This window comes from Panthera uncia, chromosome B4 (assembly GCF_023721935.1).
Source record: "Panthera uncia isolate 11264 chromosome B4, Puncia_PCG_1.0, whole genome shotgun sequence".
Classification (NCBI taxonomy): domain Eukaryota; kingdom Metazoa; phylum Chordata; class Mammalia; order Carnivora; family Felidae; genus Panthera; species Panthera uncia.
In genome coordinates, this window is record NC_064809.1 from 134,184,086 (window position 1) to 134,209,489 (window position 25,404).

The window sequence follows — 25,404 nt, forward strand, 5'->3', positions numbered from 1 at the left end:
GGCCGCCCTCCTCCGGCCCCGCCCAGCGCGGGGAGCGCGCGGCCGCCGCGAGAGCCGGAGACGAGGGCGACCGCTGAGCGGGAGGCGGCGGCGGGAGCGCGAGCTCCGGCCAGCGGCGCGGCGGCCCGGCAGGTGAGGGGACCGGGCGGGCGGGCGGGCGGGCCCCGGGGGGTCCGGGCCGAGAACCCCTTCGGGAACTCCGACCCACCTCGGTCCCCGAGACCCCTCCCAGCCTTCCCCTGGGGACCCCAGCCTCCCGAGACACCCTGGGGGCCAGCCCGCGCCCCTCCGGACCCCTGGTCCCCGAGACCCTGTCGCAGTCCCTGGGCCACTTCTGGCCCCCGCCACTTGGAGGACCCCGCAACCCGAGACCCTTCAGGGTTTCCCCTGGACTTCCAGACACCCCGAGGACTCTCGGTTCCGGAAACCGCCCCCCACATCGCCTGAGGACCCCCTGAGCCCGCCCCAGGTTACCGTCCCGGTGCGCGGGGCTCCTGAGAAGCCCCCTGGGCCGCGCAGGCCCTCGGTGCCCTCTCTCCCCACCCCGGGGCTGCTCCCCTGCCCTTCTCTCTTACCACCTGCCCCGAGAGTCCACTCCCCCTTGGGCTGGTCTCCAGGCTGGGTTTCTCAAACCTGAGGTCCGTGGACCCCGAGGGGCACCCGTGAGTCTTCGCTGGGGTTTGTGAATTCACGAGTACCCAAGAAGTGGGGGCCTGTAACAGGTCAGCCGATGAGCCTCTGTAACAGAGCAGGGGGTGCGAGCTCAGCCCCCGCGGGATCATTTGTGTTTGCCGTTGCATTGAGGCCAGGGCAGGGACGGTGTTTAACTTTTAATGCTCTTTGATGAGACTCATATGGCCTCACAGAAGAGCCTAGAGAACAGCGCTGATGTGGTGGAAGGAGGTAGAGCTGACAAGTCAGCCTTTGAGGTTGTCTCCTTGGCTTAATCTTTTCACTGGTGGAACACGAGTCTTTTCTCTTGAAGGCCTGATCTTTAGGAGGAATTGACACTGGAGCTGGAGAGGACAGAGTCCTTGCTCTCGGGGCCCCACGCTGGAGGGGTGGGGGTGGGGGTTGGGAGGCTGAGCAAGTGGGTAGTTTTTCCAGCGCAGTGGCATTGAGCCCAGCTGGGGTGGGAGCCGGATTCTCCGGAAGTGGCGTTCTGGGGGGCTTGTTGAAGGGGAGGAAGGCTGATGGGTAACAGGTGAGCGGATTCTTGAAGGTTGGGGTTGCGGAGCAGCTTGCCAGAGCAGTTCCGGGGAAGGGGACAGCGTGTGAAAAGGCACAGGGGTGTTGCCACGGGGCACAGCCGATCTTGGAAATGAGAAGTGTGGCTGGAGCCGAGATCCATCCTGGGGTGGCTGGAGACGTGCTGCCTCCCGTAATGAAGATGTTCTCGGGGTGCTGTGGGACTCTGACGTGGGGAGAATGCAGCTTCGTGCCCTGAGGCTCACGCCCTTGGCCCTTTGCTGATTGACTGCCTCTGCCGTCACCCCAAGCAAGTGGCGATGCAGCGCAGGGCTGAAGGAAGGGAGGACTTACTTGGTGGGTGGAGAGGAGGGAGGGGAATTCTGGGGAGACCAGAAGGGGGGAACCCGGCAAGTTTGGCCGAGGGCGGGGTTTGAGGCAAAGAAAGGGGCGGGCCAGGGGGGGTCAGGGTGAAAGTTCGGAGTCGGAGTCGAGGCCCGCTGACGGGTTTAAGGGGGGAAGTGAGATGGTTTCTGTGTTTATGAACAGCCACTGGCTGCGGGGGGGGGGGGGGGGGGAGTGGGTGTTGTCTGGAGGAAGCCGGGTCATGGGAGCACGTGAGAGAGGGGTCCTGGGCCGGGGTGGTGACAATGGGGACCGTGGCTTGCTTCCTCAAGTCCAGAGCCCTGGGACTGCCGTTCAGCTCTTTCCTGTCCGAGCCTACAGTTTTCTGCCCGGGAACTGACTTTGGAACTTACTAGTTCCTGGAGGAGAGGTTTTGTCCTTTTTTAACTTTAACTTTATTTATTTATTTTGAAAGAGACAGCGTGTGAGTGGAGGAGGGGCGGACGGAGAGAGAGAGAGTCCCGAGCAGGCCCCGTGCTGTCAGCACAGAGCCCGAGAGGGGCTCCATCCCACAAAACTGTGAGATCAGGACCTGAGCCGTGGTCAGCCGCTTAACCGGCTGAGCCACCCAGGCGGCCCTCGGCTGTGTTCTTTTAAGTGTTACCGCTTTTAATGTTTCCAGCAACGCTAGCAGACGGGAGATATTATTCCTCTTCTTACAGATGGCGGAGATAGAGACTCAGAGCGAGTAACTTAGCGTTAAGAAGGACCACCAGCACCTGGTTGCTTCACTTGGAAGGCTGGGCTCTCCCTGCTACACCCTGCTTCCTCCCTGGCCCGGAGAGGGAAGTCCTGGGAGGCGGTGTTGGATCCCCAGTCCGCCCTCCTTGCCCGTCCCTGCGGAGGTCGGCGGCGTAGACCAAACCAAACTGTTGTGAACTGCTCGTTTTGCCTGCCGCTGCCTCTGCTGCCTCTTCGAGCTTCCTCATAGTGGCCTCTTCTCTTAGCATTTCTGGAAAATGAGTCACGTAAGCAGGTGAAACTGGCGGTCAGTGAAACACCGTGGCTTGTTATTTGTGGAGATTTGGCGGTAAGAAGAGGTACGTCGGATGCAGTGAGTGCCTTAGATGGGGGTTTGGGGTCACGGTGGAGCAGGCGGTGCCCAGGGTAGTGCAGAGTCATGGGCCATGAGCCAGCGGTGAGTGCAGAGCGGGCCCCTGACTCCTTGGGGGGCCTTCACCAGGTCACTCCCTCTGAGTCTCCATTTCCGCTTCTCTAAGACGAGGGCATCTGGCATCCCGTCCCTTTCGGATCCCTCCGTAATGTTGCATTTCATTAGAGGTGGACTTTCTAGAACATCTCTTCTTTTTGTTGGGTTGGAGACATGCTGGGGGTTCGGCCTGCCCTTGGCCTTGGTACTGGTGTGTCTTCACCATTATTGGCTTATCATGAAGTGGCACATCTGTTTGAGTTAATTGGACGTGTCTCATCTGATGATGGACAAACTCAAACAGCCAACACGTGATTAGTTGGCAGGGTGCCTGGCAAAATGTCACGTATATTTGCTGTTCTGGACCACACTCGTGTTAGGAGAAAACATCATGGTGACTGGCCTCTTAGAAGGGTTTAATGTCAGCCTTGGCCGGATGAGATGTAAGAAAAATAGCTACTTCGAGGGGTTATTGGGAGGATTAAGTGAGAAAATGCATGCAAAGTGCTTGGTACTTTCCCCTGAATCTCATACGGGAACAAAAAATGTCAGTAACAAATGTGGTTTTTGGACTAAACTGTGACTTTTATGTTTTTTATTGGTGGGGGGTTTTGTTGTTTTCTTGGTTTGGGAATTTTTGCCCAGTTTATGCCCAAGCAACTCCGGAGGCGTGGTTCATTTATAACTGGTAAAAATAAGCATTTTTTTTTTCCCTGTCGTAATTGATTTTGACTGAACTTAAAATTTTTTTTTTAATGTTTATTTTATTATTTTTGAGACAGAGACAGAGCATGAACGGGGGAGGGGCAGAGAGAGAGGGAGACACAGAATCGGAAGCAGGCTCCAGGCTCTGAGCCATCAGCCCAGAGCCCGACACGGGGCTCAAACTCACGGACCGCGAGATCGTGACCTGAGCCGAAGTCGGACGCTTAACCGACTGAGCCCCCCAGGCGCCCCATTTTGACTGAACTTTAGAAAGTGATGGGTTAAGTGTCATGTGTTCAAATTGAGGTTCAAATTAAGTGTCATGTATTCTGTAAATTGAAGAAAAACAGTTCGTCCTGGAGATCCCCTATTAGGGATGGCTGGGACGAAGTTTAAGCTGCACTGTGGGCAAATTAGGGCGTGGTTGTGCTCCCGCCCTGGCACAGTGGTGTCTCGGAAATAAGCTGCCCGAGGCTGGGGGAGGTGAGCCGGCCGATAGCGGCGCCCCCTTTCCGGTTGAGTGAGAACCTTTTCGGATGTTTGACTCACCTGGAGTTTTCACAACAATCCAACCGCTGGTGTGGGTCGTGGATTCCCAGGTGACAGATTTGGAAACCGAGGTGCAGAGAGCTCTCCCGGCTGGGACGCGGTGGTGTTTTCCCGACTCCAGGTCTGGTGTTTTCTCCGTGGTGCCTCCAGCGCTGCCTTCTGTTGGGAGTTGTAGTTTCGGGTCCGGGCCTCTCTTTGCGGTTCCGGAAGCTCGGTTGTTACCCGTTTGCACCTTGTTTCCGGATCAGGTGACCTCGTCGGCTCATCCGACTCTCTGGCAGCTTATTTCTCACCCCCAGGTGACTCATTTGTGGTTAGAAGCATGGCTGTCCGCAGTACTTGAAAGCTTGGGCTCTTCTTAACCCGGTGATTTCTGCTTCTGTGCCCCCCGCCCCCAAGTCTGCATGGGAAGCCAGGCTGCCCTGAAGAAGGCGGTCTGTGGGAGTCACATCGGAGTAGGAGAAGACAGCGGTAACCACGGGTGTCTGTGCCGGGAGCTATGGGAACTGCCGTGGGACGCTGCTAAGTGGGAAGTGCTTGCTTCGGGGCTCCCGGGCTTTCAGACACGCCTTGGTGCAGCCAGAGTACAACAGGTGGGTTTTGGCCTCCTTGTGGGACATCCCAGTCTTTAGGAACCCACGCTGGTTCCACGGATTGCACTTATCCTTGTACAGTTGACCCTTGAACCACACGCATTTGAACTCTGAGTCCATTTACCTGCAGCTTGTTTGCAGTCAATATATTGGAACATTTTTTTTTAGAGTTGTGAGTCTGTGAATTGAAAGAACACAGACAAGCCACATAGCCTAGAACTGTCACAAGAACTCAGAACAAGTTCGGTATGTCTGAATGCATAAAATATTTGTAGATGCCAGTTTATCTGATCAGTTAACTACCATAAAGCACACACAGGTCCATTAAAGAGTTAAAATTCATCAAAAATGGCAGACTGTGTGTGACTTCATTCTCCGTGGAGAGAAATGTCGACAGACGTAGAAATGCGCTATTAAAACTGCATAAAATTACCTGTAGTCCTACTGTACTGTCATTATTGTTTTTTTTCTTTTTTTCTTTTTTTTTTTTTTAATTTTTTTTTTAACGTTTATTTTTGAGACAGAGAGAGACAGAGCATGAACGGGGGAGGGGCAGAGAGAGGGAGACACAGAATCTGAAACAGGCTCCAGACTCTGAGCTGTCAGCACAGAGCCCGACGCGGGGCTCGAACTCACGGACCGTGAGATCATGACCTGAGCCGAAGTCGGCCGCTCAACCGACTGAGCCACCCAGGCGCCCCCTGTACTGTCATTATTTTGTAGCCACCTCTGGTCGCTGTTGTGGTGAGTTCAAGTCCTGCCAGCATCTGCTTAAAATGCCACGGGCACCGATCTCCCCGTGAGCATTCCATCTCTCTGTACATTTTGTGTCTCGGTAAAAAGTGCTCTCTTGTGGTGCTTGCTGTTGGTAGTTAAGTTTTGGGGGACTCAAAAGTTCTACGCGGATTTTCAACCACGTGGGGTGCTGGTGCCCCACCTGTTCAAGGGTGAGCTCCGTCCGAGTCTGTCTCCTGTGAGCAGCACATTTACACATCTCTCCGTGTGGGTTACTTCTGTAACAGTGGTGGCTGTACCGTTGATAGGATGTTGTACGGAGGGCCGCCCTGTGGCCGGGCCTTTGTGGGAATCCAGTCATCTGTAGTCACGATGGCCGGTGTCAACACTTGGGCACACCTTCTGGGAGCATCTCATTCCGTCGCCCTCCGGATGGACTAGAGGTGAGGTGAAAGCCAGCACGTGCAAACTCTGGCGGATGTTTGCAGTACCTCCTCCCCTGCTGTGTGAAGGGAATATGTGTTGAGTACACGTCTCTTGCCTGTGATCAAGGGCTGTACGACTTGAGAGCTCTCCCCACTCCCCTGGGTCGCTCAAAACCCATATAATTCACTTACAGAAAGAAACGAAGGGGTTTGTCTAAGGACGTTTGTTGATCCCACAGACTAATTCGTGGTTCGTGCTGTAATTTGTAATAGAAAGTAATTAGTTTCAGTTTAAGGTTTTTGTTGTGCTAACGCAATAAAGACCATTCCTGACCAACGTTTTCTCCCTCCGCCTCAGTACTCCACATCCAAGCACTCGTTGATCCGTTCTCTTGACGCTTTGGTCTCCTTCCTTTCCCGTCTCTGTGCTCTTCGTGGCGGTGGAAAACAGTGGTGGTGATGGGCGCTCCAAACTAGGGTCGGTTCTGCAGCTCGGCGTCTGGGCCTGCTCCGGCAGGTCGTTGGCTGGCCTCCCGGGCGTCACCCCTGCCCTTGTGCTGATCTGGCTGCTTGACTGGCACTGAGTGGCCCCGGGTAGCCTCTTCTGTGTTGGGTCGGGGGTGGTGCTGGGTTGTCACATGGTGTACCTCAGCTCTCCCCTGGTGGCTGTTCACCCTCCCAGAAGGCTGGACTGCACTTGACAAGGCCCGAGTTCCAAGTTCCAAGGGGGCTGGTTCCAGTGTCAAAGTGCCCCTCAAACTTTTGCTCGCTGCCCATATCCCATTGGTCAAAGAAGTCACATGATGATGAGGTCCAGAGTTAGTGAGGGGACCGTCCACGGGCGTGGTTATCAGGAAGCAGGATGGTAGGGGAAGGGCCTTCACAGTCTGGCACCGTGGGGTTAGGGAGCTGGGAGGGGGCCTTGTTTCGCTAGCCGTGATCACCAAGACCGTGGTCGTAGTTTATTCTTTTTTGCGTTGGACTCCGTTTGATGAGCATTTATTTCGTGCTGGATGCTGGGGGTTCAAAGAGTAGGACAGTCTCTGGTTACTCTAAAGCCAGTTCATAAACTATGCATGATCTCAAATTAAAAAAAAAAATTTTTTTTTAACGTTTTTATTCATTTTTGAGACAGAGAGAGACAGAGCCATGAGCAGGGGAGGGGCAGAGAGAGAGGGAGACACAGAACCCGAAGCAGGCTCCAGGCTCCGAGCTGTCAGCACAGAGCCTGACGCGGGGCTCGAACCCACGGACCGTGAGATCATGACCTGAGCCGAAGTCGGACACTCAACTGACTGAGCCACCCAGGCGCCCCTCATCATCTCAAATTTTAAGCAGAAAACATCCTGTTAAGACTTTTATTCATGGTTTTAGAGGAAAAGGACGAGAACTGCTTATACAGATGTGTGTTGGGGCCTGATTCCACTTTCAGAAAATGCTGATAGGTCCTTGAAGAAAAAAAAAAAACCGGGTTGCTCTGGGCCTGCACACTGGTGACGACATGGTCACCAAGGAAACCAAAAGATGCAGCTTCTAAAAGGTCTCTGAAGGCTTTTGTTACTGTTGTCTAGAATCTGATTGGCTTAGCAGAATGGTGTCGGGGATGGGAACAGACTGCCAGCGGCCTGCCCTGCGTCCTGCTGAAACTTCTAGGATCTGGCGCTAATTGCCTTGGAAATCTCCTACTCGGCCCTTGGTTTAAGAAGGAGCGCTTTGGGGGTACTTTCTGGGTTATGGTGAGATTTGGCTCTGCTGATGATTCTGCTGAGAGGACAGGAAATGAGGTAGTGTCTGTAGCGTGCAGTGTTCGAACGAACCGTAGAGGTCTAAATATGGGCAGCTGTGCGGTTCATCTTCACGGTTCTTGGGTTGAGTTTTAATATAATTGAGTGCTTCCCCTGCTGGCTCCTTGGATTCTTAAAGGTGCACAGCAGTGTCTCTGTCTCGAGGCACATCTGGCCATTGCAGTTGGAGCCCGTGACTCGGTCTGAAGTGCTGTCTAAGGAGCTGGCTTCTGACCTTCATCGAGCTCAGGCAGAGAGAGGTTTGAGCGCTTAATCCAGCAACAAACCGCACGGCAGGGCAGGCTCTCATCTGTTATGTAAGCGTTCAGTACTTGCCGGATGAGTTCCTTTGGCAAACTTTGAAATCACATAATTTCGGAGTTCCGTCGAGCCTGCCAAAGTTTAAATCGTTCATACTTTTTGACAGGTGCGTCAATGCAATTTTTAGATTTCCAGTTTGTAACTAAGGTCCTGCCTGTGTGGCGAATCACAAGCAGTTGAACAGAAGTTGGGAGAACGGCAGACAGGTGGAAGGAAGGTTTTTACCATGGAAACAGTTTGAGGCATTTCTGAAGTCTTTGGTTGACCAGTGACTGTTTAAGAAATATTCTAAAATGTTGCGTAGAGAAGGACGAGGTGAAAGGCTCCTCCCCAGGAGTAACTATTTCAAAGCTATGTGTGTTATTTTGGGGGGGAGGGTGGGAGGCAGCTGGATTGGTCAACCGATAAGCATCTCACGTTAACTTTTCTTTTCTTTTCTTTTTTTTAGTTTTTTTTAATGTTTATTTGAGACGGAGAGAAGCAGAGCATGAATGGGGGAGGGGCAGAGAGAGAGGGAGACACAGAATCTGAAGCAGGCTCCAGGGTTTATGCTGTCAGCACAGAGCCCGATGTGGGGCTCGAACTCACCGACTGTGAGATCATGACCTGAGCCGAAGTCGGACCCTAACTGACTGAGCCACCTAGGCGCCCCTCACGTTAACTTTTCAAATATGATTGAGTAGGACCAAGCCTCAAGTTCCTTCCTGAAGCAGGAGGTTAAAGAGCTACCTCACTGGCAGGTCGGAGCCCGTGCTGTTTGACTCCACAGTTTGAACATCCAAGCACGTTTCACGGGAGACAGCCTCGAACTTTCAAAACTTGGTCGGCAAGAATTCACGTTTTATAGTTGTTAAAACTGACGATTGGTGAATAGTTATTGATATCTCAGGGCTGGGGTCCAGGGTTACTTAATATGGTGGAAAGCCCCAACATTTGTTACCTTCCATAGAAAATATCTAGTAGGTTAAAAAAAAAAAAAAAGATTGGACTTGATGGCTTTGATCGGAACTTTCTAGTGGGGAGGATGGAGGGAGGGGACGAGAGCCAGCCCGAACTTTGCCAGCCTTCCCCTTTGGGTAGATCTCAGGCCTCTGTGCAGGATTCCTCTTGCCTGCGGGCTGTGCTTTCTTAACATTCGAGCGAAGGTCACAGACACCATCCGGAGGTTGATCGAAGCATTGAACCCCTTCCCTGGGGTGGGGCGGGGCTGAGAGACGCATCCACGCCTGCACACGGGTGTATCTGCGTTGTCAGGGCATATTCTGAGGATGCCATTTAGCTCTACAATCTAATGCTTATAGACCTATTAAGCCTTGTTTACTTACCCTGGGAAATTATTTTTGGTGACCTGATTCTAATTGAGATTAAAAGAAAAAAAGACTACACATGTAAAAAGGTGGTTTCCAGTCAGTGCAGGTTAGGATATGAGAAACCAGGCTTTTCCATATTTGCTGACCACTTTTCTGAAAAGTTGTTTGTCAGTGCATGCTGAGATGTTTTACGGTGTTTATACTTTAACTCAGCAATTGTACTTCTCAGGAATCTCTCCTAAATAAATAATTCCAAAATAGATAAAAATCTTTGTGCACAAAGATGGTTGTCCAAGTGCTGTAGTAATGTCCTGCCTTGGGATTTTAGATAAAATAAATGATGGCATATTAATAAGGTAGAATTTTGTGTATGTAGCTATTACACTTCTAGTTCTGAATTTTAAAAAAAAATTTTTTTAACATTTATTTTTGAGAGATAGAGACAGAGTGTGAGCAGGGGAGAGGCAGAGGGAGAGGGAGACACAGAATCGAAGCAGGCTTCAGGCTCCGAGCCATCAGCACAGAGCCCGACGCGGGGCTCGAACTCACGAACTGTGAGATCGTGACCTGAGCCAAAGTCAGACGCTTAACCGACTGAGCCACCCAGGCGCCCCTAGTTCTGAATGTTTTTAATAAGGAAAGGAAAATGCTTTTATTATAACGCATGGAAAAAAAGTAGGGTATGACCTTTGGACTCAAGTGATGGGAAAAATGTAAACCGTCTTGAGGGAAATGTACAGATGTTCCTAATAGTTCTTGCCCATAGGTAGCAGAGTAATGGGCTTTATAAACTTGATTTTTCTGTATATTTCCTTATTTACAGAAGTATTAGTTCTGGAATTGGGGGAAAGTGATTCTGTAAAATTCGTAGACTGTGGAGATAGTTTGGCTGTAGAGACCTAGCTGGCTTAAGATGCTTGTTTTACAGAAGCTAAGAATCGACCTTTTACTTAGTTTGTATCTTTGGACTAGATTTCAGCCTGGCTGCAGGAGGGCTCCGCGCCCTGGAGATGTCGTCCCCCTGGCTTTGCTCTGGTGGGCAACTTGCCATCCTTCCTCCCGTGACCAGTCGTTTGTGCGCGTGCCCACGGGAAGCCCTCTGGAGTCGAGTCCTCTCACGGACCCGCCGTGCCGTCTGCGCTGGGCACACGTTACTTTCCCTTCCCTTTCTGCCCAGAGTAGAGCTTCGGAGAGTCTGAATCTGAGCCTCCGCCTGGCCTGGTTGGTCACACAGACGTGGGAACGGTGGCTTGGGAAGCATTCTGGATGTATGTTTTTTGTATATGGCATTTTTTAGGTATTGTGATTTAACAAAGATCCAGGACCTTTGATTTGAATTCTAGCTTTCACTCTTCCAGAGTCTTAATGAGAGAACTTTGATCTGGGAAATAGAAGGCACGGCTGACTTATTTTTCTCTCTAGGATTTACAGATGGATCCAGTGGAAAAGACCACAAACAGAAGTGAACAGAAATCCAGGTGAATAAAGTCAGCTACACCTTCATGCAGGTGTAGAGCACCTGTCGCGGGTCTCCCGAGCTGGTGTTGAGCCCCCGCACAGGGAAAGTGCAAGGAGAACGTGGTGTCAGGAGGGATGCTCGGGCTGTGTAGCCGCCCTTTGCTTCAACATAAGAACTGTTCCAGAAGGCAGTTCTCTCTTTGCCCGAGCAAGTGACTGTAACCTGGTCTCCAGACCAAGCAACACGGGAACCCGGGGCCACGTCGGAGACTGGGAGGAGACTGGGAGTGCCATGCTTCTCTGGCTCAGTGGACCGCGGGTTACGGGCGTTAAGTGGTGTCGGGTTAAGGAGGGGTCGGCCTGGGGTGGGTCGCGATGGATAAGCGGCAGAAACCCGGTTTGGGCCGGGGACTTTCTTACCTGTCGCCGCCAGCAGGATCATGCTGTCATCGCGGTTGGTCTTTCCGAGCTCCCAGCAGCGTCAAGAGTTAAAATTGCCAGCGTGTTGTTCCCGTGTGTAGATGACTTAAATACGCGCTGCCCTCCAGGGGGACTCGTGACGACCAAGGCACAGCCGGCCCCAGCTCCTTTGTGGACAGAGGGCAGAGCGCGTGAGATAAACCCACAGCACAGCACGATGGGCAGGGCCTCTCTTCCGGCAGTGGAAAGTAGGGGGGTGACCGTGTTTGACCTGAGCCCCGCAGGTGTTCCTGGATGTCATGTTCCCTCTGACTGTGGTACTTCCAGGGTGACTTTCGCGCTCTCTTTCCCTTGTTTTTAAGCAGAAAGTTTTTAAAAAGCCTCATCCGGAAGCAGCCCCAGGAGCTGCTCCTGGTCATCGGGACGGGCGTCAGCGCCGCGGTGGCCCCAGGAATCCGCGCCCTCTGCTCGTGGCGGAGCTGCATCGAGGCCGTCATCGAGGCCGCCGAGCAGCTCGAGGTGCTTCACCCCGGGGACGTCGCGGAGTTCCGCAGGAAGGTGATGAAGGACCGGGACCTGCTGGTCGTCGCCCACGACCTGATCCGGAAGATGTCGCCTGTAAGTCTGTTTCAGAGGGCCGCTTCGGGTCTCCCTGGGTCGCTTGCTTCCGGACGGGGCTGCAGAGGGCGGAGCCGATGCGAACGCTTGCACGAGCCCGCGTCGCGTTCTGTTCTCGGCCGGGCCGGGCTGACGAGCCACCGTGTTCGTGTCCTTTAGAACCTGAACCGTCCCTTCCGACAGCGGTGATGCGGGCGCACCGTGGGGCTCCTGAAAGAGCCCGTGCTGAGTGGAGCCGGGATACGAGACGTGGTGACTGGGGTGTCATGCCACACTGGGGACGAACCTTGGTTTCACGCCCATTTAGCAGACGGGTATCCTGGAGGTGTGGTTTTGGTTTAAGCAGGCCAGCCGCGTAGCTTCGGAGGACAGGTGGTTCCCGAAAACATTTTCAGATGGGGGAAGCTAGAGCGTCTTTGTCTGCAGGGGGACGTGATCTGGGGGAGGGGAAGAGCGGTCCCCTCGAGTCGGGGGTGCCGGCATGGGGGTGGGGGTCTGCCGTGAGGCAGCTGCCGTGGACAGGCAGGGACGCTGGGAAGCTACACGATGTGGAAGGGGCCAGGGGCGGGTTTCTTCTGGTTACTTCTGGGTTTATTAAAGCACAGCCGTCATCTGAGCGTTGGCGGGGGAGGGTGTTGGAGATGCTGCACAGAAAGCATGAGAGGGTGTCTGCAGGGTCATCGGGGAGACCGGGAGAGTTTAGGCCGCTGTGCCCCCAACTACTGACTTGATGTGGTCACATTTGTGCCCCTCACGTGGAAGTCCGGGCAGGCAGCCCCGGGACAGCATGCTGGTTTGCCAGGGCCGGGGCCCCCGGGCCTTGTTTTGTTCCTCTGCCAACATGTGCCTGTCCGGCAGGGCAGGAGGGGAGCGGGGAGGGCTCCCGCCTCACCCCTGCCTGACGTGGGAGCCGCATCTACCGCCTGTGTTCTCGTCGCGCCGGCCTGGGTCTCCAGCGTCTGGGACGTGTTTCGGCTGGGCAGCTGTCCCGGGGGACGTGTTCTGTTGGCTCGGGGCAGCTGGGACGTGGGGCCAGGCCTGGCCCGCTGCCTGTTTTGTAAATGAAGTTGCCGGTGCCCAGCCACGCCGATCGTTTGCGTATTGTCCACGGCTGCTCTCACGCTCAGGCGCAGGGTCGGGTAGTTGTCACAGAGACTGAGGCCCACAGAGCCTGAAGCAGTTGCTGTCTGGGCCTTTGCAGACGGGTTGCTGAGATGGACGGGGACGAGTCAGTGGACAGAGTAGTGTCGCGGGGCGGGTGGTGCGGGGCCGCGTGCGGTGAGAGGTGGTTCATTTGTTGAGAGGCCACGAGGCAGACACTTGGAGCTCCCGCACAGATGGAGCCTTAATCTACTCTTCTCTTTACTTCTGTGCTTTTTTAAACTTCGTAAGACAGGAGTTAAGGTGAGGCCAGCCGGAACGGTTGTGTTTCCTCAGCCATGGTCAGCAGGTTGAGAACAGCTATGGGGTAAGTGGCGAGTTTTTCCAGATTGCCAGGAAATCCTGGCAAAGGACGGGAGGGGCAGTGAGGTTGAAAGCTTGGTCAGGGGAGTAGTTGCGGTGATAGATCACGGAATGTAAGCTGCCTCCTGGGAGAAGGTGGGGGGGTGGGTCCGCGGGACCCGATTCGGTGGTGGGCGGGTCCTGCTGGCTTCGGGGTGGCCCTGGGCGCCGGGGTGCTGGTAGGGTGAGCAGGCGCCAGGGGAGGCCCGGCCAGAGGTTCTGAAAGGGCCGGGCTCTTGGTGGTGGTGAGGCTCGGGATGTGAAAGCAGGCCGGTGGCGGAGATGGGACACGGTCAGTGGAGGGGAGGGAGGGAGGTGCTTCGAGGGTCAGCTGAGTGGCTGAAGGAACCGGCAGGAACTGGCCCAGAAGTACAGCCAGAGAGACTTGATGGGGAGCTGGGTCCACCCCTGTGCCCCCAGGGCCGGGCCGGTTTTCAGTGGCACCAGGAGGTGGACGCTCACAGAAGTAGGTGAATGTGTGGGAATTTACCGATGACGGGAACAGGGGAAGGGTTTTTGGGGTCGGGAAAGGAGTCGAGAATGTCAGAAAAGGGGGTCGAGCGCCGTCCTGGGGTCTTGGGACCTGGGACCTGCACCGGGACAGAGGTGGCTTCTGATGGACAGAACTGAGGGCGGGCCGGTGCGTGTCGTGTCGTGTGCGGTGGGGGTGGCCGGGAGGCTCAGCCTTCCCGAGTGCACGCTGCCGCCTGACCCCCGCGCCCCCCCGGCTGCCCCCCCAGCCCCCCTCCCCCGCGGCCCCTCTCAGCTTGTGTGTGTTTGCGGCTCCCCTGCCCTCCTCTTGAGCCGGGCTTTGCCCCCGTCGCTGCACACGGAAGTGGCTCCGGTCAAGGCCGAAGGGGACCTTTGGTGCCCCATCCACAGGCCGGATCTCCTTCCCGTCCCATTGAACCACCCAGCAGCATGTGCCTTACTGTCCTCCGCCTAACTTGAAGATGCCGTGGCACCGAGAAACAGAAAACCAGCACCTCTGCAGCTCCTCACAGGGAAATCTGCAGTCCGCAAAGCCCCACGTGATCTGGTGCCCAGTCACCTCACCTGCCCGCCCTTACCCGCCAGGGCCCCGGATCACCCTCGGACCCACCTTTGCCGTTGCTGCCTCAGTGCCTTTGCGTCCGCTCTTCCCTCTGCTTGGGCCACTCCCAGAGGGTGTGTGCTCCAGTGTCCCCATTCCTGGTGCCCTTTGCCCCCAGCAGCGCCGTCCCCCCTTTTCTGCTTCACTTTCCCGTAACGTTGGCCGCCACTGACGTACCACTTAGGTTTTGTACGTCGTCTGCCTCCTCCAGGGTTTTAGGAAACTCTATCAGGTCGGGGTTTCCTTTCTTTCTGAAAGCAGCAGCCAGAAAGAATGTTGCTGCATAGCTGCTCAGTAGTTGCTGAGAGAGGATGTTTTGGTAACTCTGTTCCACCTTTCTGTAGCGTACAGGTGACACCAAGCCCAACTTCTTCCAGGACTGCCTGATGGAGGTCTTCGACAACCTGGAGCACCACATCCAGAACCCGCTGGTGTTGCAGTCCGTCCTCAGCCTGATGGACAGGGGCACGATGGTTCTCACCACCAACTACGACAACCTGCTGGAGATTTTCGGGCAGCAGCAGAGCAAGCCCATGGAGTCCCTGGACTTGAAGGACAAGACTAAGGTGCGGGCTGCAGGGTGGGGGGCGGGGGTGTCTTCCCCCCTCCGCAGGCCGACTGAGCCCTCCTTTTCACGGCAGCACATTAGCGATCGCGACGCCGGGAGGGCGACGACTTGTCTCACCTGCTCGTTTCCTCTGTGCCTTTGTCCCGCGCACGTGTGTGTGTGCGCGTGGCAGGCCCTGTGGGAAGGAGGGCCGGTGGTTTGGGTAGCCCCTCCCCCTCGTTCTGGATCGGGTGATGCTGTGCGTGACGTTGTCATCTTGATATTTTTCCCTTAATACCGTACTTGGAATGTTTCCTGATCACGAAGCTGTTTCTAAAAGCTTACAAACGGCAGGGCGATGGGAGAACTGAACGAGAATTGCCATCCTTTCTCTGTTATTATTAGCGTCTTTGCACAAGTACAAATAACACTACCGTCAAGATGTTTACACTTGTGTGTCTTTCTGGTGACTTCTTTAGGGTAAAATCTCAGAAGAGCGGCAGGGTCAGAGGGCAGAGTATTTTAGACAGATGATGTGAATCACCAGGTTGCTTCCCGGAAGATAGCCAGTTCCTGCCCCCACCAGCCGCGTCAGAGAGCACGCGTGTCCCACATCTTGTCAACACGTATCACCAGAAAACAAAACAAAACACATTTCTCCCGTTGAGGTGGAAATCGGTGAACAGTGTACGTTTCTGTTTCTCTTGTCGCTAAGGTCGATCCTGGTTTCATTTTGTTGACTGTATTTCTTTTGTGAAATGTTTGTGTCTTTGTGTGTTTGCTTAAAGATGTTGTGTCATTACTAACGCTGCTGCTGGGTTATCCAGCTCATCCGCCCAGGAAGCCGAAGCGCGTAGAGATCGCGCCTTGACGTTGAGGGCTGCTCCTTGCGCCCTCCCCCGCGGAATGTGGCGAAAGCGTGTGCCGGCACGGTCCGCACGGTGGGGCCACGCCCTCCCCTGAGCTCTTTGTGACACGTGACGGAGCGCCTGCTCGCCGCACCCCAGCCACGCGGTCCCATCTGCGAGGCTCTCTGGCTGCTGCTGTTGTAAATCGCATCCCTGGAAATCAAGTGCAAAGGGCCTGTGGCAGAAGTGCCGGCCGGCCCACCTCCCGCCTGGTGCCCACAGAGTTGGGCTCCTGCTGCGTGTCTGGTGGTGCCAGGCCTGCCCGCCGATGTGACGGTGGCCCTGGCGTGAAGACAAAATGGAGTGTGTGTGATGTGCAGCTTTTCAAGGGCCTTGTTCTAGATCTTGAGGTGAAGTCAGTCCAGGGCTGTTTGATAAGTTATGGGTCCACACGTGTGTTTTTCTGGGCGTTCAGACGACACGTCCACGGCAGTGACTAAAATAGAACGTGTCACTCAGAAGCGAAAGTCCCCTTCATCCCCCTCAAGGAACCGGTCTCGGCAGGTAGCTGGCATCTCACGTGCTGAAAGCCGGCTGTAAAGCAGTTCTTGGTCCAACAGGACTCAAGTGGCACAATAGCCCGGTTCCTCTTAGGCTTTAAAGGTGCGATTATAAAGTGAAGAATTTCTCTCGCTCTTTCCAAGGAACGGTTGAAAACCCGCGAGTCCGGCGTAGATGTCTTCCTCTTCTGCCTCCTTTAAATAATAGCTTTCTCCCCTGTGTCCTGGCTTGCTGTCCCACAGGTCCTTCAGTGGGCGAGAGGGCACATCAAGTACGGAGTTCTCCACATTCACGGCTTGTACACCGATCCCTGCGGGATGGTCCTGGATCCGTCGGGGTACAAAGATGTTACTCAAGACCCGGAAGTCATGGTACGGCCCCCCTTCCTCAGGCACTGCTTGCGCCCCTTGGGACTTGGTGGCCGCTGGCTGCTTGCTGGCAGTCCGAGCGGGTTCCTGGCCTCCAGGCATATTCCTGCCCCTCTGTCCACACAGCTGGCGCTGTTCTCGGCTCTGTCTCCCGGGGCTGGCGCGTTGAACGGGTGCCCGGTCCTCGTGCGGTGCGGCCCGGCCGCTCGGGGACGCAGGTGAATCTCTTCGGCGTGATCCGCGCCGGTTGTCTCCGGCCTCTCGTCCCGACCTCACGTGGTGCTTTTTTGCATTCTTTCAGGCCTCCCCTCTCCTTTCTCTGCTTGGCATTCTCTCTAGCTTTCAAAACCTTGTTTTACACTTCATTCCTTCCCTGTGAGGCTTTTTTGATATCCTGGACAGAACGAAGTGTGGAAAAGCTGCTTTTCAGCTTTCTATAAACTCTTTTAATTAGAGCACTTACAAACCACAGTATTCTCACGGAGTCACCGGCAAGCTCGGGGTCGGGCGCCGTGGTCCTCGTGCCGATCCCGGCCCGCGGCCCAGGTGTGGCCAGACGGGTGGCCGGGCTGATGCCCCTCAGCTGCGTCGGTAATGCTGTGAGGACGCCTGGGTGGACACCGGATCCCCCCTGGGGTGTCGGGCGTCTGAAGGGGCAACTTCCTGCCGCACGCCCGAGTGACCGCGCAGAGCCCTGGCGGCCCCCTCTGGCCCGCTCCCTGGGGTCCCTGTCCTTGGTCTCCCCCCTCCTCAGCTCTCTGCTCTCACTCCCAGAAACCCAGTTCTGACCGCGGCACCCCCGTTACCGTCTGTGAGCCACGGAGACACGTTAATTCCAGACCGTCATACATAACACAGTTCTGGACAGAAACGAATGGAACGTCCTTAGTTCCCGTTTCGAGAATTTAAAATTGTACTTAATTCCAGGAGATTTGACTGGAGGGACTGCACCACAAGGTGGGTGGTGGGTGGGCGTCAGACTCTCCTTACTCTAAGGCACGTCTACGCTGGACGTCGACTGGGACCTGGATCCGTGACCCCGGCTTGGAGAGGAAGGGGCTCCCGCGGGTGCCGAGCAGGGAGTGTGCGCGCGGCTCAGGCCTCAGTTTGCTCACGCGTCACGCCGCGTTGACGCGAACGGCTCGCCTCTCACACTGGGGACGGTGTGGCTGGTGGGGACGGCCTGTTGCCGAGCGACATTCTAAAGGCACAGGCGCGCGGCCGGGCCGGGACCTCGCCGTCTTTTGGACGAGCGTCCCTGTCTCTCGGCTGGTTTCTCCGCAGGAGGTGCTCCAGAACCTGTACCGCACCAAGTCCTTCCTGTTCGTGGGCTGCGGAGAGACCCTGCGGGACCAGATCTTCCAGGCTCTCTTCCTCTACTCGGTGCCCAACAAGGTGGAGCTGGAGCACTACATGCTGGTGCTCAAGGAGGACGAGGACCACTTCTTCAAGCATCAAGCGGACATGCTCCTGCACGGGATCAAGGTCGTGTCGTACGGGGACTGTTTTGACTATTTTCCCGGATACGTGCAAGACCTCGCCTCTCAGATCTGCAGGCAGCGCAGCCCAGGTACGGGCCGTTCCCCCTTCCGGGCGTAAAGCGATGGGGTTCTTTCTGATTTTCCTTTCTTGGGGATAGAACGTACGTACCGCGAGACGAAGTGGAGATGTAGTTTTACACACCCTTACGTTGACCGGCCCTCCAGCCACGTTTTAGAAGGGTCCGTGTGTCCGTTACAAATCGGAGGCTGGGGCGAGTGGTCTGATGGTAACGTCTGCAAGCAGAGCCTTAGCGTTTAGCGCTGTGCGGCAGGAGCCCCCGTGTACTCCTGTTTCCGATGGCCGGCTACGTCCCCGCCGAGGCCCTTAACCAGGAGAGCAAACCGCCCAGCCGGCCGCAGCCGTTGAGATGCTGAAACCCCAAAAAGTGCAGAGACCTCATTCATTCTCACCGTGTCGCTGCAGCTCACGACTTAGAACCGCAGAGACACGAGACGGTTTCACGAAGACTTTTCTTTTCGCAAATAACATCTTTTCCCCGTTCTGCCGCGTGCAGCACACCCTCGTAGGTGATTCCTGGCCCAGCTGGGGGGGGGAGTTGTTGACCTGCCCAGGAAGGACCAGGGTAACTGAGCAGCTTTTAAGTGGGTCAGCCTGTCAGAAGGGCAGTTGGTGGCTTTGAGGTCGGGGACCTCAAACACGGATGATGGTGGGCGTGGAGCGGTCTTTACTGGCTGCCATTTAATTGCAGCCAGAACCTCCCCCCACTCCCCCCACTCCCCCCAGGCAGGGGACTTGGGTCGACCACGTGGACGGCTGCACGTGGCCGCTGTGACCTGGAAGGCCAAGATTGCGGCCGACCGGATGCGTACACGGTCCCGACAGCTCAGTCTTTCCCCGCTCGTCCTAGCGGACGGTTGGCTTTACGTCGAGGGCAGTGGTCCGTGTCGTAGCCCGAGGAGCAGCGGGGACGGACCCTCACGGGGCCCCGCACCGCGGTCAGTTTTACCTTCTCCACCTTCGTGTTCGGTCACAGGACCCGGGGCCACGAAACAGATGATTTGATAGATGGCGAGGCCAGCTTAGAGGCGAATCACTTGCCCGGTGAACGCCCAGAGATTTCGGAGCCGGAGCTGGATCCGGTGTGTCCCAGGCAGGCCCGCGTGGCCTCATCCTGCCCCTCCCCACGGCCTCCCCCGCCTCCGCACGCACGGCTGCCCCGAGGACCGGGGCTCACGAAACCCGAGTGAGCTCGGGCTCCTGGGGCGAGCCCCCGTGCCTGCCTGTCCCCGCTAGACCACCTTCCATGACCCCGGGTGCATCCGACGAGCTGTCAGGGCCAAAAGCTCTTTTGGACCCGGAATCTGTGACCGTGTCCTTCAGGACGTTTGTGCTTACCTTCGCGAATTATCTCTCTTGACCGGAGAGGGTGGTGTCCTGGCAAGGACAGTCGTGACGGTGACCGCGGGTACCGTACCTGCCTCCCCGTGTGCCAGGCTGGCCCAGACATGCCACACGTGGAGCCCCTCGGTCCTCACGGTAACCCTGGGAGGAGGCTGGGAGGAGGCAAGGAGGGGCGCTCCCGGCCCGGGCCCCCACGGCACACTGGAGCTGGCGTTCAGGTCCCCTTGTCGCGCTGCCTCTCCGAGCAGCCCTTGCCGCCGTCCCTGCCGCTGCCCTGAGGATGAGGACGAAGGGCACGTGACGTCTCAGTTCTGCTGACTCTTTTCTTTCTTCTCCAGATGCTGACCGAGTGGACAGCACCACGCTGTTGGGTAAACAGATCTTGATTTCTGCCAGCCATTCTTTGCCTACATGTGCTGCTAGCTCGCTGCCGCTGTTGCAGAATCACCAAGTGTTTCTCGTAGTAAATACTTAGCCTGTATTGAAACGGCCCCCCCAGAGGTGATGGCCAGCCCCGCCCTCACGAGGGTCTCTGCCACAGCGCGGGGGATAAAAACGCGTCCCCCCAGCAGGGAGGTGCAGCTCAAACACGGGTCATGTGCTGGCACCCAAGAATAATTTCCCGTCTTACAAGTGAGAGTGGCAGGGCGACCAGACAAGACTCCGTCTAAGGTGTAGCAGGTCTGGCCCGGCCCCCTCAGAAGTGTCCATCGCCAAGGTTCTGAGCTTTCAGATCAGTTTTTCTGCTTGCTGCTTGTTGGAAAGGTGCAGCTTCTCGCTGCCAGGCCCGCTGTGGCCGGTTACGAATTCGCAAGACAGAGCCGGGCCGGGTGGCGGCCAGCGTCCTCCTGTGGGCGGACTGGGCACCGGGCTGTGCACAGAGGTGGGCTGGTGGGGGAGAAGGGGCCGGTCTGTGCGGCCCTGGTGCCCCTGCCCGCCTGGCTCGGCCCCTCCGCTTTCCATTCCTGCCTCATTTCCCTGTGAAAGGACGCCTTCGTTAGACCCTTTCCCACTTAAACGTGACTTTCAGATCCGTCCCTTTCTTTGGAAGAAAGCGCAACCCGTGGGGCATGGCAGGGGTTATTTGGCTATTGTTTCAGTAAAATCCGATTTATTAGCCCTTGAAGGGTGGATTCTAAAACAGATTAAAAACTTTCACCTCGTAGGTAATGCGTGTCAGGACTGCGCGAAGAGAAAGCTGGAAGAGAACGGGATTGAAGATTCAAAGAGGCCCCGACGGTCCGATGCAGGTACGTGTGCTTTCCGTGCAGCGGTCGCTTGGCCACACACAGCTGTTGGCGGCCCCTGTGTTTTGTCCGGTCATGAGGCCCCTTGCCGTGGGCGGGAGGGGTGAGGACACGTGTGTCCATTGAAAGCGGCACGTGCTCGAGGAAGCGCACGGGAGGTCAGCCCAGGCTTTTCGCAGTGAGCGCTCTGTGCCGTCACACCCGCTTCGAGAAGCAGCATCGCTGGGAGCCTGTCCCCCACCCGCCACACCCCGGCTGACCACCGTCCTGCCTTCTGTCCCTCGGTCCGCAGGGAAAACCACTTCAGGTCATCTGTCTTTTGTTCCCCGTGTCACCGACAGGGAGTTACATAAACTGTTGATTTAAGCGGACAACGTCCGTGGCTCCGGGAGAGGAGACGTGGCGCCCTCACGCCTGCCTCCAGGCGTCGGCGCATCACCTCTAGTTGCCCACGTGCCGGCTCTGACTCCCGAACCGGCCCCTGCTGGTTGCCAAGGTCATAGCACGAATTGTGCCCTTCGGTCTGTCTATAGGCGGTAGAGTTTAAAAGGTGGAAAACAAAAGCGATTACTTTATTAAAACGACGCAAATGTTTTTTTTCCTGGCTGAGCAGCCAACCCCGGTGCTGTGTTAACGGGACCAGTGTCAGCGGCGGGATGTTGTCAGTATCGAGGGCAAATGTGCTTTTTTGCTTGTTGCGTGTCGGTGCTTTTTAGTTTTGAGGAATTTTTAGATTTCTCTTTGCCCTTGTCCAAAAAATAATGTTTTGCAGTATTTTTTTTTTTTAAGTTTATTTATTTATTTTGAGAGAGAGAGAGAGCCAGAGCTGGGGAAGGACAGAAAGACAGGGGGAGAGAGAGAATCCCAAGCAGGGTCCACAGTCAGCACAGAACCCGACGTGGGCCTCGAACTCACAAACCGTGAGATCATGACCTGAGCTGAAATCGAGAGTCAGACGCTTAAGCGACGGAGCCACCCGGGCGGTCCACGTTATTTTCCAATGGATCATCGTCTGTCATAGGGCCCCTCCCTTCCCGTGACATTCGGCCTTCTGCCCGGCTCTGGGCTGTGCACACTTGCCGTGTGGGAGCTCTCTCGCTTCCTAGGCCACTGTTGCAAAGACCTGTATTCCTGCCCCGGCCGTCTGGCCAAGACCTCCTCAGGGGGTGCTCACAGCCCCGTGGGGTAGGGGGGGGCACCCCGGCCCTCGGGTGTCCTCACACTCCACTCACGGCCGGGGTGTGGGATTCTGCTGGGAAACCCACCGTCTCAAGGGTCCATGTTTCCTGTTGGAGACCATCTGTTGCCAACCCAGTTCTCAGTGGTTTGTAGGTGATCTGTTGCCTGCCTTTCTGGAAGCTTTCAGGATCTTCTTTTTCCTCCTGTTCAGAAATTTCACGAATTTAGGTGGAGCTCTTTTTTATATATGTTGCTCAGTTTTTTTTCCTGTGTCTCCAGCCCAGGGATAATCTCTGGTTTCCCTGATTATGTCTTTCTGCTGTGTTCCCTTGTCCTCAAATTCATGCTGGCCGGGCCTACTGGATTGCGTTCCGAGGTCCTGCGTTTTCTCCGATGTCTTCCTGTTCATTTTGTGTTCAGCTGTTCAGAAACTTTCTGGGAGATTCTCAAAATCGTGTCCTAGTCTCTGGGTTCCGTTTTTATTTTGAGAGTACTACTGTTGATTTCTGGGAGCTCTTCTGTGTTCTGATTTACTCTCTTTCGTGGCATCTTTCCTCCTCTCCCCCCAAGACCGTGATCTTTACAAATCTTGAGGGATACCAGAGGCTTCCCTGGTTGTCTGACTCCATTCCTGACAACATTGGGATTGAAGATTTTCAAATAACAGTTTATTTTTTTTGCTTTACATAAGAAAACCGAAGCAAAGTGCTCCTAAACATGTAATAATCCACTAAGAATTTCTAGGCCTATGAAGCAAGTAACTCGTCAGTTTACCTATTTACTCAGCACCTAGAAGTTACCCCTCGGTGGGGCTGCCGTTAGAGTATCTTCCTCTTCTACATCGTGGGGAGCTTGTGCTGTCGAAGCGGCCTGGCACAGGTGCAAAGATTCACGGTGAATGCGGAGAACGCTTAGTAAAAGGAAGCAGTTTTATTTGATTTATTTATTTAATGTTTTTATTTATTTTGGAGACAGAGACAGAGCATGAGCAGGGGTGGGGTGGAAAGAAAGAGGGACACAGAACCCAAGCAGGCTCCAGGCTCTGAGCTGTCAGCACAGAGCCTGACGCGGGGCTGGAACTCACAAGCTGTGAGATCATGACCTGAGCTGAAGTTGGATGCTTAACCGACTGAGCCACCCAGGCGCCCCAAAATGAAGTAGTTTTAAAAATGGGGCTCCGTGCAGAGTGTCATCACCGGAGCAGGGCTGGTGACAAGGGGAGACGGGAGGCTGTGGTCTCGTTCATACCGGTTGGATGGACGCCGAAGGGGCGGGCGTCCAGGTCCTTCGGCCGATTTTCTATAGCTTCAGCACACTTCCCTGTAGAGAGAGGATGCCATTCCAGGAGCAGTTCCTCTGAAGTCTTTTGGCAAATATTTGGGTTGTGAATTCCGCTAGTGGGGACATTTGTAACCAGACAGCGAGGGAAACGACGAAATTAGCGTTGACCTGTTTCCTCCAGGACAGGTGGTGGTTTCCGCTCGTCTGTCTCCTCCGTTTTCCTCCTGTCTGTCTGGGGCTCCTCCGTCGCCTGTGATACTTAAGAAGGCAGATCTTCTGGTCATTCTCTGCCGGTGGTGTTTCTGCTGCCACTGCCGCGCGCGTGCACTTCTCCCGTCCAGGGCCTCCCCTGGGTGGCAGGCCGTGTGGCTGGTGGCCGGGCTCACCGCCCGGCGGACTTCACAGGATCAGCAGACGGGCCCCGCGTGCCGGCACCCGCTGCTCCCCAGGCGGCCGTGAGTGGTGCTCAGAGGAAGCCCTCCGGGAAGGGAAAGGCGCCCGTTTCCATGGGTGGAGATTCCCGTCGGTCTTTGCAAACCTAGCGCGGTTTTACTTTGTTCCCGATGGCGCGTACGGGTCACGATGCCGTTTCTAGACAGCAGCCACTGTGTCAAAGTCTTCGGCGCGTGCGGAAAACCGAACGGTGTGGGACGCCAACGTCCCGTCGCGGAGGCTCCTCCGAGCTGAATCTTAACGTCTGGGTCTTCCTTTGTTTTGTCGCAACAGACGATGCCGGAGGGTCTTGAAATCTTTAAAACCGCCAAAACCTGCCACTTGAAGACCAGCCTTGTGTAACCGCAGTGCCGTAACCCAAGCAACGAGGAACGTTCAGAGAACTCCGCGTGGCATCGCTCGCTTCAAAACCGTCCTACGCCCCGAGAGAGCCGCGCGGGCGCCTCGGAGGCCGGCTGCAAGTTCCACCGTGTGGTTCGCGCGTTCGGGAGGTAGAGCCTCACACGGGCCCCGACGGACGGCTACCTCAGGGACTGGCGTGGTGGGAGGGAGACCGGACTCCTGGCTTCTGCCCGACGGGCCCCCTTCGTCAAGGTGGTTTTTCTAGTAAAAAGGGGAGGGTGAGGACTGTCCAAGCAACAGTAGTTGCCAAAGAGGGAAAAAAAAAAAAAAAAGACACTCAAACTTACGATTTTTACGTGGAAACATGTTACTGTAGAAAAAAATTCAAAGTACGGTGGTTGCGTTGTTCGCTAGGAAAGAACGAGTGGGTGCTTGTTTGAGGCACCGAGCCTGCTGCTGTGAGAGTGGTCGGTGTTGAAGAGGAAAGGCCAGCTGAGTGGGGTCGCTTTGGAATTCCCTAATTTTGGTGACTTCGGCTCCAAGGAGCGGCAGGGCCCAACTGGCCGCGGAGCCCCGGAGCCCCAGGGCCTTTGCACGAGCGCAGCCCGGCGCCGCACAAGTTGGTGTCGCGACGGGCGCCTGAGAAATGACCAGTGGAGCGCGAGACCAAGTTTGCAGCTTTTAGTTAGAATAGAAATCCCACGTTTTCAGAGTCTTTATACTATGGGGGAAGGTCCAGCCTTTCTGTTCTTATCTCTTAGAAGTGTCTCCCCAGGGCCCGTTTGGGGTTTGCCCGGAATGAGGCGGGCAGACCTTGTCAGGGGCCTTGGGGTTCATGCAGGCGGGAGAGCGCCACGCTGGGGGCAGGGCTCACACCTGACGGTGGCCATGGCGGTGACCCTGGGACCCTGCTTGGTTTCCTCCCAGAGGCTGCCTATTTCGGATGTGCGGTCCTTGCCAAATTCCATGACGCTCCCCATTGATGGCGCTGCCCCCCCCCCCCCCCCGGTACAGAGAAAGTTAAGAACAAGAAACATAAGGTTGGAACATGTTGCGAGTGAGAGATAAGCCAGAGACCTGCTTGAGACACTTTTTTTCTCTTTTTGAAGCATGAAAAATCTTTTATGTTACTCTGGTCATAAATAAAATTTTAACCTCGACTACGTGTGCTTGGCTTTAGTTACGACAAAGCTGGGGGTAGTGGATTTAACGAGAACTTTGGCCTTGACTTATCACTCAGCTGAGAAGTGACTGCTTGTGTTTAAATCTTCTAAAAAGCAGAGATTGTAATTTGTTGGTTTTTAGACGTTTCCCAAGTGCAACCAGAGGCGAATGTCTGCGTCTGAAAGTTGGTCGGACGCAGGGCAGGCCAGAACGACCAGCGTGGAAAGGGACGCGGAAGAGGAGAGGTTGGGCC

At 55.6% G+C, this 25,404-nt stretch overlaps 1 protein-coding gene across 8 annotated transcripts in view; it reads left to right on the top strand.

Annotated features, from left to right (window-relative positions):
• The window catches only part of FAM118A (family with sequence similarity 118 member A), a 26,640-nt gene extending 1,493 nt beyond the window's left edge, over positions 1 to 25,147 (top strand). The window contains exons 1-9 of one of the 8 annotated variants that reach the window (XM_049626520.1): positions 23 to 132; positions 10,588 to 10,643; positions 11,406 to 11,661; positions 14,635 to 14,823; positions 16,456 to 16,584; positions 17,866 to 18,151; positions 19,824 to 19,856; positions 20,652 to 20,735; positions 23,919 to 25,147. In XM_049626520.1, the coding sequence (XP_049482477.1) occupies positions 10,597 to 10,643; positions 11,406 to 11,661; positions 14,635 to 14,823; positions 16,456 to 16,584; positions 17,866 to 18,151; positions 19,824 to 19,856; positions 20,652 to 20,735; positions 23,919 to 23,938 (1,044 nt within the window). In that variant the 5' untranslated portion in view covers positions 23 to 132; positions 10,588 to 10,596 and the 3' untranslated portion in view covers positions 23,939 to 25,147. Of the gene's footprint in view, positions 1 to 22; positions 133 to 156; positions 723 to 10,587; positions 10,644 to 11,405; positions 11,662 to 14,601; positions 14,824 to 16,455; positions 16,585 to 17,865; positions 18,152 to 19,823; positions 19,857 to 20,651; positions 20,736 to 23,918 lie in introns of those variants that run through there. The other 7 variants (XM_049626514.1, XM_049626517.1, XM_049626515.1 and 4 more) reach the window with 7 other exon arrangements.
• The last annotated feature ends 257 nt before the right edge of the window (positions 25,148 to 25,404 follow it).